Source organism: Lemur catta, chromosome 5, assembly GCF_020740605.2.
Source record: "Lemur catta isolate mLemCat1 chromosome 5, mLemCat1.pri, whole genome shotgun sequence".
Classification (NCBI taxonomy): domain Eukaryota; kingdom Metazoa; phylum Chordata; class Mammalia; order Primates; family Lemuridae; genus Lemur; species Lemur catta.
This window is the reverse complement of record NC_059132.1, coordinates 31,987,531-32,000,829: the sequence shown is the minus strand read 5'-3', so window position 1 is coordinate 32,000,829 and position 13,299 is coordinate 31,987,531. Positions and strand designations below refer to the sequence as shown.

The following is a 13,299-nucleotide window of genomic DNA, read 5'->3' as shown; positions in this document are numbered from 1 at the left end:
CCCAGAATGCTAGGATTACAGGTGTGAGCGACCATGCCCGGCCTGTGCTTACACACGTTTCTATGACAGCAGTTTATGACTAACCTTTATGGTCTGACCTCAGAACAATGCTGATCACATATGGAATTTTTGGACACATAAAAACATTACCATTGCTTCATAAGGTGTCCCTCTCCTGCTCAGGAAAAGACCCCTACTCTGTCTGTGGAGTAGGATCTGTTGTCTGTCTCTCTCTCGATAAACTTTCCTGTAACTAGTTGGCTCGATATTGAATTCTTTCCAGTGTGAAGCCAAGAACCCATTTGGCAAGTTCAGGGGACTTTCTTCCCTTCATTGGCACACTCCCTGCATCATTTTGATTTGAGGAAAGGATCAGAAAAAGCTTCAGGAAGGAAACAATATTTTAAAAAGGTAGGACTTTTGAGACATGTAAGAGGAGACTGGGTAGGTAGGTACCGCATTTCAGGCAGAGAAAACAGAACAAGCAAAGACACAAAGGTGGGGAATAGCAAGTAATCCAAATAATCTAATTTGACTAAAACATTTGGCTATGTGTAGGGAGAGATAATGCTAGAAAAACAGGTTGGAGACATATTACAAAGATTCCTGAATGCCCCAGGCTGAGGATATCATTGGTTCAGATGATTCTGGTAAGAAGGTGTCAAGATAGCACTGTCAAAGCAGCCTGCTGAAAAAGTTTAGCATGGATAAACTCACCTGGTACTTGTCAGTAATCTAAAAATACACGCTCAGTGACAGTACTTGGAGCCCTTACCCCAGCACTGTGCTGAGCTCTTCAAATGCACTATTTTATTTCATCCTCACAGTAATTCTGTGAGGTAGAAATTATTACTCTAGTTTATAGATAAGGACACCAGGGCTCAGATTTCCATCAAATACCTCACCCAACATCACCCAACAGGCAAGTGAAAGGGCCAGGATTTCAACTCAGGTCTGACTCTAGAACCTGTGCTCTTAACCACTATGCTATGATGCCTTCTACTCCCCATCTGTCAGCCTTAATACTTGAATAAAAATAACAGTAGCTAACATTTATTGAACACATTGATTCTGTGTGTGCCAGGTACAGTTTAAATGCTTTATATGTATTATTCAACCTCAAAACAACCCTATTTTACAGATGAGAAAATTAAGGCACAAAGAAGTTAAATAACTTGCCTGAAATAAAACTGCTACTGAGTGGAGGTGGAGCCAGGATTCAAACCCAGGCAGTCTGGCTCCAAAGACCATGATCCAACCATTATGCTCTGTGGCCTTCATTATCATTATTAGCATATGTCACAGTAGACAAAATAACTAGCAACAGTTTTCATCCCTTATCAACAGCAATGAAAAAAAGAGTATTATCTACCTACTCAAGGAAGGCATTACATGAAGAATTCAGAAGTTTTTTGCATAGGCTCTATTGACCTCAGAAGCTTCCTTTAATAAAAACTCTTCACAATTATTCAACAGTTAAGCATTGTTAAAGAGCGTAAACTTACATTACCTAATTTGATCCTTCAGACAACATAATGCAGGAGAAAGGACAGGCACTACTGTACCATTTTTAACAATGAGGAAACTAAAGAAGAAACAGGCAAGTTGTTTGTCCCCGTCACATAGCTGGCTGATGAGGAAACTGGAACAAGGTGATTGTTACATCCTTTCTAGCTTGGGCATCCTTCTGGACAAAAGCAAACTCAGGCCCTGAGTTCTTCAGCTGCCTCACCATTGTGTGGTAACAGACTTGGGCCTTCCTTATTTCTTATGCTTTCTTTCTCTGAGCCTGGGGGCAATTTCCTTGGCACATTTCACATTCTGAGAAGCAGGGTGGTAGAGTGAAAAGTAGAGGGTAACTGGAGCCAGAAAGCTGACCTCCTATCTGACCTTTCGTTCTTACCTACAAAACAAGCACAGAGAGGTGCCCTCTCACCTCACAGGGTACACAAGCCAGTCTTACACGAAGCACCTACCTCTGTGGATGGCTATGATGGTGTATTAGATATGGGAGGGGGTCTGTACCTCTCATCTATAGTCATCCTTGGTTATGTGACTTCCTGTCCGCCTTGTACACAGATGAGCTCATCAAAGTGGTTCCTGTGTGGCTTCTTCTTCATAAGGGTCATTTGGGGTTGAATTATCAGAAAATCATTTCTGAGTGTCCTATCTGGGCCAAGCCTGAACTACTAATAGCGTCCTCTCAGATGTTAAAATTCATTTTATGTGAATTTCTTGAAATTTATCAGACATATAGCACATATGTCTGATTTGCCCCAATCTAAACTCTTACTGTACTTAGAATCAGTAGAGTTCAGCAGGGCATGGTGGCTCATGACTTGGTGGCATTTTTCGAGGCCAAGGTGGGAGGGTTGCTTGAGGCCAGGAGTTCAAGGCAATGTATTGAGACCTCAGGCCTTGTCTCTATAAAAAAGCAGAAAAATTAGTTGGGCATAGTGGCGCATGCCTGTAGTTCCAGCTACTCGGGAGGCTAAGACAGGAAGATCACTTAAGCCCAGGAGTTTGAGGTTGCAATGAGTTATGATGACACCACTGTACTCTAGCCTGGGCAACAGAGTGAGACCATGTCTCAAAAAAAAAAAAAAAAATCTGTACAGTTCAGTTTAACTCTGAATTAAAATATATAATCTTTTATATTTTACATTGTTTTAGATACTATCTCGTCCCTTTAATTATAGTCATATGCAATTCAAGGGCAATGACCATGTTTTATACATTTGTGGACACACAGTGCACAGCACTGTCCTAGGCATATAATAAATATAATTGATAAACTGACAAGATTTTATCTTGAATCCTCAGACTTTAATTACATTATGAGATCATAGATACTCAGAATTGGAAAGGACGCTAGACCTCATTTTGCAGCCCAACTCCCCCCACCAGGGCAAGAATTCCCTACAGATACCCATCTAGCCTCTGCTTGAATACTCCAGGGCTGGGGAGCTCACTCATCTGAAGGCAGTCCGTTCTACTGTAGGATGATTTTCTCTCTCCATCTGCTCCCTTTTATCAAAAAGATAAATTGTCAAAAAAATTCCATTGCAGAGAGATAGAAGGTGAGTCCTGCAAATTGCCCTCTGCCTATCCTGCACCCACCCCACTGTAAACTGAAGTCCCAAAGTGTCTCTCCAAAGCCTGCACAATCTGACCCAGCCCACTTACTTGCTTTGTAATCTTACACAAATTACGTCATCTCATTAAATCTTAATTTCTTCATTTGTAAATGAGATAAAAATTCCAACCTCACAGGTGTTTTGGAGATTAAACAGATAATGTGTGCAAACACATCTGTCCTCAGTACTCAGTAAATACTGGCTGGTATGAATGGAGAGTTATACCAGATGCTAGCCTGATTGGAATAAGGTGTGCTGGCCTAATAAAGCGTCATGGTTGAGATGAACCTGGAGCAGTGCATTTAAGGGAGAAAATGAGGGAGTTCACAGAATAAGAGAGCATTTGGGAAGGATCTTTGAGTAGGAAAACTGAATTTTTGGCTGAGCTGAAAAGTATAAATTTGAATGTTTCAAGCCTGGAGGAAGAGGATGAGGAGGACAATCTGGCAAAATGGACAATTTGACATGGAAGGTAACTGGGAATCACTCTAGGTTTAAGAGTAGAGTAACAGGATGACAAACAGCAGGTCTTGAAAAAGAGAGTTCCTACTGCTAAACAAAGGTTAGACTGGAAGCAAAAGAGCAGATCAGGAGACAATGGCTGATTCAGTTGTGGAGGACTAATCTTTGATATCTGGGATTTTTTTTAGTTCTACTATCTACTTTTTATGGTTCTTTGTTTTGTTAGTCTCATTCTGGGCTATCAGCTGGCTTATCTAACAGCCACTGGGATTGCTGGTCTATGGGACCCCTACACCCCTTTAGTGTTTCAAACCTGTTATGGGCAAGAAACCAGATCACTAATCTTCATTCATCATTCATTCACTCACTTCTTCATTCATTCATGAAGACATCAATCCATCAAATAGTAACAATAACTGCTAACTTGACTAGGCTCTGGAAAAATTTGGAAATGAATAAGACATAACCATTTCCTACAAAAGGATTTATAGACTTCTGGGATAAACAAATTAAAAAATAACTCTTACACTCGACAGACTCTAAGTACTACAAGAGAGGAATGAACAAAATTCTGTGCTAGGGGTTGAAAACAGAGCAAATCAGGCTGCATTTGGCCAGCAAATGTTTTGTTTGGCCCACATGGTGTTTTATTTTATTTTGTCAGATTAGGTACCAATATGTAAAAATTAGGACATTTCAAATAAAAACCCAGATTCCTAGCTTCTGGTAAAAATAGGAAGATCTGAGCATACTAGGCCAAATTCCTGCATGGTGGTAATTGGCAGGAGCTGAGCAGCAGCTGCCCCTTTTAGGCAAAGCATGAGCTCTCGAGTTTGCCACACTCCTTGCCACCCTCTATTACTCTCTGATGTTGAAGCCAAATATTCAATTGCCAGTTATCACCAGCTTGTGCTATGGGTACTTTTATAATAGAGTTAAAAGAAAAGTAAAATGAGTTTTTTTTTTACTCAAATTTCTCTTAAAAGTAAAAATGAAAGATACACTAGTAGGGCTATGTGTTTCAAGAAGAGTGGGACATAGGAGAATGTTCCTAGGGAAAACAGAAAATTCCTTGTTTTAGGATGCAAATAAACATTTCCTATTTATGTTACCTGCCTGACTCCTGCAAACATTTGACTTTCCCACCTCTGTAACACAGGGGAAAAATTAATGTTAGTGGCTGAGAGCACTGGCTTTGGAGTGAGGAACACCTGACCTTGAAAGCTGGATCCACCACTCACTTGCTGTGTGACCTTGGCAAATTATCTACCCTCTCAGTGCTTCAGTTTCTCATATGTGAAATAGAGGTAATCACAGCACCTACCTCAGAGGGTTGTTGTGATGAGACAATGAAATAAAAAATATGAAGTTCTCAGCAAGTGCCTAGCACATGGCAAAGCATTAGCTATCACTAATGCAGAGCACAAAAGAGAGAGGAACCATCTCCAAACTGAGCCTTAAATGATGTTTAGGATTTCAATTAGAAGAGATGAGGAAAGAAGGCATGCTTTCTGCAGACAAAGGCCTCAGAAAAGACAGAAAACAAATGGCAAGTATCCTGTCCCAGTGGCCAAAATCAAGGCTTCATAACGAAGCTGAAAAGATCATGTAGGAAGATTTTGAAAGTCAGGCTGAGAACTAGCCAATAAGTCAGTAGTTCCCAAAATGTACCATTGTATGATTAACTTAGGTGATAAAAATGGAATAGGACATCAAATAACATTCAATCATATGGTGAGGAAGTCATTCTCCGATTCTTTTTCAAACATTTTAGGGAATTTTTTTTTTTTTTTAAACAGAGTCTCACTGTGTCACCCCAGGTAGAGGGCAGTGGCATTATCATACCTCACTGCAACCTCAAACTCCTGGACTCAAGCGATCCTCTTGCCTCAGCCTCACTAGTAGCGGGGACTACAGGCATGCTGCCACCATGCCTGGCTAATTTTACTATTTTTAGTAGATACGGGTCTCGCTCTTGCTCAGGCTGGTCTCGAACTCCTGGCCTCAAGCGATCCTCCCGCCTCGGCCTCCCAAAGTGCTAGGATTACAGGCGTGAGCCCCCGCGCCAGCCCATTCTTCTCCAGACTTCTTAACTTAGAGAAAATCTTGCTTTGATGCTCATTTTAAGCACCTCTCTGACCATACTTGCCAATGTCCAGTTTGAGAGGCAGTAGACCTCAGGTTTAAAGGCTCCACCGCAACAGTATCTAGCTACAACTTACTAACACTGTTTCTCCCTGCTTTAACTTCTACAATTATCTCGCACTTTCACAGCCAACGATACTGATTTTCATAAATGGAGAAATGAAGTTTCCACGTAAGATGTAAAATCATATTTAAGCGAAAATAAGTGAGACAATTTAGGGAAAAACGTCAAGTAAACAAGAGTATGGGTAATATGTAGACGTGGCAAAAAAAAACTGTGAGTGTTTCAGAAACCCTGTGGGGTCCAAGAGGCGGCCAGGATGGATTTTGAGCGAGGGAGCGACAAGACCAGATCATGATTATGTACAGAACCACCTCAACAGGCCACTTCACGCGTGGCACTTCCCTCTGCCCCCCTCCGACCCGCAGACATCTCTCCACCCGCCGCGGGCGAGGACGGCGACCCGCAGCCTCCCAGGCCTGGGGTTCCTGCCTGAGCGCAGGCCGCAGGCCCGTTGCCCCTGGCAACCATGGCGGTTGGCGCAGAGACTCCCGCCCTCCCCGCCGGGGCTCATCCTCCTGCTCTTCTCGGACTGCCCCGCTGCTCACCACTGCTCAACTTTATCTCTCCAAGTCAACACGGCTCTCATCGCGGCTTCGCTCTCGCCTCCGGCCCCTCCTCCTCGCCTCAGCAACAGGCTCCACTCTGCGGGTACTTTGGCTACCTGCGCTACCCCTGGCAACGCACATGCGCAGCGAGCAAAGCTCGAGCCGCCTATCTCTGAATGCGCATGTCCAAAAGGGAAGGCGAGAAAAGAAACAAAAGGGGAAGAGGGACCTGGAGCCCAGAAAGCGCAAGCGCAATTAGGGCGCGCGCGATTGGTCGGAGCGGGCGGTGCTCCTTCCCCGACAATGGATGTGATTGGTGGAATGTGGAAATGGCGGTGGTGGCCGAGGGGGCGGCCGGAAAGCATCTGCGGGGTCTGGCGGATTTTCACAGCCTTCAGAGTTTCAGCCCAGCGTTCTAGGCCGAGAAAATTTTCACGTCTTACCCGGCTCCATACCCAGGGCGTCACACCGTTCGGCTCGTTGCTGCAGCCAGAGTCTGCTTGATGGGCACGGCTGGGATGAAGAGTCCGAGCCTCGGGGACGGCGGAGCTGCCCCCGCGGTCACCGCTAGTGAGCTCCTAAGCCCAGACCGTCAGTGTGACCTCTGGCAAGTTATTTTCCCCTTTGGGGCCTCAGTTTTACCACCTGTAAAATGGGATCAGGGGAGTAGATGTTGTGTGGACCTTTCTAACCTTCGACAGAGGGTCAACAGAGACCACGGGGTCCGCAGGTTTAGTTACTAGGAGCTGGGGCTGGAGCTCAGGTACTCTTCCTGTGGGTTCGGCCGTGGGAAGCGCCCCGACTTCCCAACCTGAAGTGATTAGGGGGCTGGGAGAGCAGGGAGGTTTTGTGGTGGAAGGAGAGTTCTGCTTGGGTTGGAAGATCCTAGGAAGACCTTGGAGGAGATGGCATGTTAAGGGGCGCCCCAGAAATGAAAAGTAACAGGGGACGCTACAGTCATTTAGTGAGTACATGTGTATGTGTTATATGAGGCTAAGATGACTTACCTCCTTTTTTTCAAAATTTAATCCTCAGAGCTACCTTAAGAGGTGTTACCTTCTTTTTACAGAAGAAATGAGATTGAGGGGTTAAGTAACCTGCTTTTGGACATACAGCTAGGAAATGGCAGAACTGGGATTTCAGATCACTCTGTTGACTTCAGAGTTTGTGCTGATTTCGCCAAGTTTCAGTTTCCTTGTCTCTAAAATTGGAAACTATATCATTTTATAAGATCCATCCAGCACCCCAAATTATTTAACCCCAAATTATTCAGAAGACCTTGATTCTAATTCTGTTCAGTCACTAGTTCTTGCTTAGTTTCCCTGTTATAGAAAAGAAGTTGGATTAGATGATCTCTCTGGACCCATCAGCCTTTTAAAATGTGTAATTTAGTAATTGAGATGCACTTTACTGAAGTTTTTCAGTAATAGCATGAGGGGGGAAATATGAGACCAAGATTTGGTAGACTTGGGTTCTGGTATCATTTCTGCAAGTAACTTAACCTTTCTGTCACTCAGTTTTATCAATAAAATGAAAGTAAACCTTATTCTACCTACCTCACAAGGTTATCATAAGGATCAAGAATGAAGGAGTTTTGAAAATTCTGTATCAGAAATTATTTACCTTTTGGAGGGTTACAACATCTCATGAAAATGATAGACAATTTTCCCCTAGAAAAGTGCACAAATATGTAAAATTTTTATCTCACTTATTTGCAAAGAAGGGGAGGTGACTCACTGACTTAGTTAAGCATTTCTTATTGATCCCAGGTTAAGAGCTCAGCTGTTGGTTCATATTCTCAAGTTTATGCTAAGTGTCACCAGAAATCTGTATAACAGCCCTGTTTAATGATTAACTAAAAAAGTTTCTAGCCTGAGCTTTTCATTGTACAAAGATTTCCAGTACTTTTTAAGTCATATTGTAGAACAGGAAGCTGTTGGAGGACAGATTCCCATTGCACAAGACTGGTACATACTGACTTTAATCTCCCTCTGAATAATCCATGTAGTTCTTGTGCTGTCATGGATTGAAATTGAATAAGCAGTGGAAAATGTATTTTTTTTTTTTTTTGAGACAGAGTCTCGCTCTGTTGCCCAGGCTAGAGTGAGTGCCGTGGCGTCAGCCTAGCTCACAGCAACCTCAAACTCCTGGGCTTAAGTGATCCTCCTGCCTCAGCCTCCCGAGTAGCTGGGACTACAGGCATGCGCCACCATGCCCGGCTAATTTTTTCTATGTATATATTTTAGTTGGCCAGATAATTTCTTTCTATTTTTAGTAGAGACGAGGTCTCGCTCTTGCTCAGGCTGGTCTTGAACTCCTGACCTCGAGCAATCCACCCGCCTCGGCCTCCCAGAGGGCTAGGATTACAGGCATGAGCCACCGCACCTGGCCTTTTTTTTTTTTTTTTTTTAAATGTATAGTCAAACAGAATCCAGGGCCCACAAATGGAAAGTTTGTTACTGGTAAAGGAACTGCTCCAACTCACTAGATTCCTAATTTAAGCGGACTATTTCCCTTTTTCTTCTCTCCACCCTCAAAGAGAGATATAACATGTGAAAAGAAGGCAGACAAATTCTAAGTCAAAGTGCATTTTGCACATTAGAAGAAGGAGTTGCTTACTTTCCCAACCCTTTGGGGTAGCTCATAAGAAACCTGAATACATTTAAGAAAACATGCTCATTTGAATCTCAGTTTTTCCTCAGAACTATTTCTGAGAGGTAAGATCTGGAGCAGTCCTCACAGCACTGGTACACACCAGGGCTGCCTCTCTGGAATTTTCACGGGAAAAAGATGCTCACACTGAGAGAGAATGCGTTGCGAGGCTGACAGCTCTGGCCTGGAGACTACTGCGATCTCGATCTTGTTCGCCCTCCTCTTCAGCCATCCATCTCTCTCCGGAGACCTCTAGTTTATTGATCTGTGAGTGAGGAGCTAAATGGGAACAGGACAGAGGGTTCGGGGCAGATAAGACACAGAGGTATTCTGTGTCCCCTCCCTGGAGGCTGTAAAGTAAGTCATGAGAATCGCCTCACAAATACTTCTCTGTAGATCTTCCCTCAGTGGGAGGCTTGGCAACAATGCGATCTGATCAACCCAGAGGTAATAAGTAGTTGTAGATGCTGAGATAAAGAAGATATGTGAACTCTTTCTAAGCAGGTTGGAAAGGGACAAGAGAATCAAGCAGAAAACAAATAAGAGTTTGGGAATGATAATGATAACATGGCCCTAAGTCTTAAGTATTTCAAAAACACTATATGCATAGTAGAACCTAGGAGACTTTTTAAATACTATAAATGTTCTGTCCTGCCATCAAAATCATGATTCAGTGGTTAGTAGATGAGGTCTGGGCATTGACATGTTTTTAAATTTCCTGGATGAATCTTATGTGCAACCCAGTTTGGGGAAGCTCGTCTGGCCAACAGGATGCGAATATTTGCAACAGAAGAGAGTAAAGGCCAGGGAGTGAAGTTGAGACCAGTCGAGGCAATGCCTTATATGGCAAAAATTTGTTCTTTACCTTGGAGGTATCTGGGGGAACACTGGAGGCCTTTAAACAAAGAAAGGTATTTATTCAGTTATTTTCTCCCTAATTAACCAACGTCCCTAACAGTCTGATTCAGTAGAAAGAATTTTGACAGATGAAAGACCTCAGTATAAACCCAATCCCTCACTGAGTGATGTGACTCAATATTTAAATTTTCTCAGCCACAGTTTTCGCATTGTAAATATGAGAATTATGATATCTATCTTATATATTTGTGGTAAATTTTAGGGATACAATATTTAAACTGTCTGCACATAAGTTTTGTGTTTGGTGGGCATCTTTTACCTTTATCCTTCCTGCTATTTTTAGCAGCGAAGAAACCCAGGATTTAGAAAGAAACTTTGACACAAGTAATGTTCCATGCCAATTTGATTGAAGAACCCAAATCTAAAGAGTTCTTAATGTGTTCCTTTATTATAGCAAAGTGAATATTATGCTTATATTAGTTCTTTCAATTATTTACATAGAAATCATCAGAGATACCTGTGGCAGACTCCTTCTTCTGGTGCAGGACGTTTGATGGAAAAGCAGACTGAAGCCTAGAGTGGCTGGGAAGCTCTTTATAACTCATGTACTAGGCATCCCTTGCATGTATTCATCAGCAGAGAGTGAGTAGGAGAGCCTGCCTATTGCTCACAGCAGGCTGTAAGTGTTTTAAGTCAACCAGTAAAGGAAATGTTAAATATGGAGATTACTTAATATAGCTTCATGAAGGAAAAAATGAATATATTATTCAACTTGTACAAGAGGGAGGGTAAGGAGAAGCCTGACTTTGACATAATAGAGGTGTTTGAGAGAGAGAAAATGGGAACCAAAGGCAGGCTTCAGTCTTCCTGATGCTGCTGCTCCCATAACGTGGGTAAATCAACTCACCACTCAGGCAGTAACAGGGGTGAGCTACCTGGATTTAACCTACGCATGCAAGCACCAATGGAGCATCACACAGGCCCTCCTCTGGTTACTGAAGAGTGCGAGGGTTTTTTTGTGTGTTGTCTCATTGTTGCTATTACGGTTGTTTTGACACCATGTACTTTAGAAAATAGAATTATAGAAATCCACATTTACTAAACTTTCAAAAGAGAACAGATATTTTGAATCTGCTTCCTGTCTCAAAGAGGACAAAGGGATTTGTTGACATTTGCCACCAGGAGACATAAAAGCTGGACTGAGGCGAGGATGGTTCTGAGTACAACAGTGTGTCCGGAGGTCGGAGTGTGATGCTTGAACCCATTCTCTTGAGAAGGGAGGTGGGTTTTAACTAGTGAATTGATAAACTTTGAGACAGAACGTGAGCATAGGAGTGGATAACCACTTTTTCTGGGAGATTTCTGAATAGAGGAGGATTGTTGCAGTGCCCATACTAGCTGGCCTGTGGGGCATGTGTTTGAGAGGTTAGTAAAGAGCCATGAATATGTATCTTTCTGCAGAAGAAGATGTAAAACGAGGGCACACAGGTTAGCTGAGGAGGAAGAACCTCTGGACTACAGTGGGAGGCTCTTGTTGATGGATGGGTTATAACTCCAGACCACATAAGATCCCGTTGGCAAGGCCCAAAGTCCAGCAAAAAAAAAAAAAAAAATACGATGACCCATTCTCATATTAAACTTATATGAATAGACCAAGATTAATTCCCATAATCATACTACATTTCCATCTAGATATCCCTATACTAGACAAAAGGCTGATATAAAGGCCTCAGAGGAATTTATGATCAGAATAATGGAGAATGATGGAAGGTCAATCAAAAGCTTAGATCTATAACAAGTAACCAAGTCCATCATAGTGTTTGGACCTTTCCACATACTCATTGTTTCTGCATGCCCAATTGCTTCATGTGCCCATTTATTTGTGCTAAAAAAACATGAATTTTTCCATATATTTATCCAAAGAAAATAGCATTTACTAGCTAAACTTGATCACGGAAATCGTAAGACTGGGATACCATTTTAAGAAACATCAAATCAAAACAAAATGTCTGCTCTTATTAAGAGTAAAGGAAAAGTACACTTTTGAGAACATAATAAATTTTAAGTATGCACATAAATGAACTGATATTGTGTACAACACAGTTGTTACAATAACACTGCCATCACACATGTGACTTTACAGAATTTAGAATCTAAAGTACTGAAATTGTGCCTTAGACCTTAGAGATAAACAACTGCTTAAACTTTTCTTAGGATCCAAGTTTTATTTTCATATCAAGAAATGTCATGGTTTCATGGTACATGAGAGATTATAATTTAGACAATTGGCCTTTTTTAGGTGGTCAATGAGTGGCAGACTAGAAAGAACAAGAAAGCTTTCCAGAAGAGAAAATAGCCAGTTCAAGAATCCAAGAACCCCAAATAGGTAGAATATAAAAAAGTCTACACTGAGACACATTATAATTATATTGTCAAAAGTCAAACACAAAGAGAAGTTTAAAAGTATCAAGAGCAAAGCAACTCATCACTTACAAGGGAACCCCATAAAACCATCAGTGCATTTTTCAGTAGAAATGTTGAGACCAGGAAAGAGTAGGATGAGGATGATATATTCAAAGTGATGAAAAAAAAACTTTTTGCAAACCAAGATAATATATGTAGAAAAATTATCTTTTAAAAATGAAGGAGAAATAATCTTTCCCACACAAGCAAAGTCTGAAGAAGTAGTTCCGGCATTATAGGGAATACTTAAGAAAATTCCTTAAATTGAAACAAAAACACAAAATAGAAATGCAAAAGCACATGAAAGCATGTATCTCTCTGCTAAAGATAAATATACAGATAAATGCAGGTAATGTAACATTGTAAATGGTTGTGGGTAAATTACTTAACCCTAATATAAAAATTAAAAAATAAAATTTGTTAATGAATACTCATATGAAAAGAAGCAAACTCCGACCATACGAGTACAAAGTGTGCATGTGTGTGGGGAAGGTAAGTGTGTAGAAGTTTTGTATGTGATTTTTCAACATAAAATAGATGGTTATAAACTAAAAGATATCTTATGGAAACCTCAAGGTAACCACAAGGAAAAAACTATAATAGATAACACAAAAGATAAAGAGAAAAAGAATAAAAGCAATCACTACAAGAACTCATCAAATAACAAAAGAAGATGACAAGAGAGGAAGAGAGGAACAAAAAAACTTCAGAACATAAAAATATTGGAGAAAATAGCAATTATAAGTCCTTATCTATCAATAATAACTTTAAATATCAATGGACTAAATTTCTCAATCAAAAAGTGTAGGGTGGCTGTATGGGTTGTTAAGAAAAGTCCATGACACACTGTTTATAAAAGAATCACTTTTAATTTTAGGAAACACATAGGCTAAATGTAAAGGAATGGAAAAAAGATATTTCATGCAAAAGGCAATCAAAAGAAAGCAGGTATGCTATATTTATATGAGACAAA

General features: G+C 41.3%; 1 protein-coding gene across 4 annotated transcripts in view; it reads right to left on the bottom strand.

Moving 5' to 3' along the window:
* VWA5A (von Willebrand factor A domain containing 5A) overlaps positions 1-6,529 on the bottom strand; it is a 31,586-nt gene extending 25,057 nt beyond the window's left edge. For all 4 annotated transcript variants that reach the window (XR_006735171.1, XM_045551429.1, XM_045551430.1 and 1 more), the window contains exon 1: positions 6,354-6,529. Coding sequence is in view for 3 of the 4 variants with exons in the window: in XM_045551429.1 (XP_045407385.1) it covers positions 6,354-6,394 (41 nt within the window). In the remaining variant the exon portion in view is untranslated. The remainder of the gene's footprint in view (positions 1-6,353) is intronic.
* Between the last annotated feature and the right edge of the window lie 6,770 nt (positions 6,530-13,299).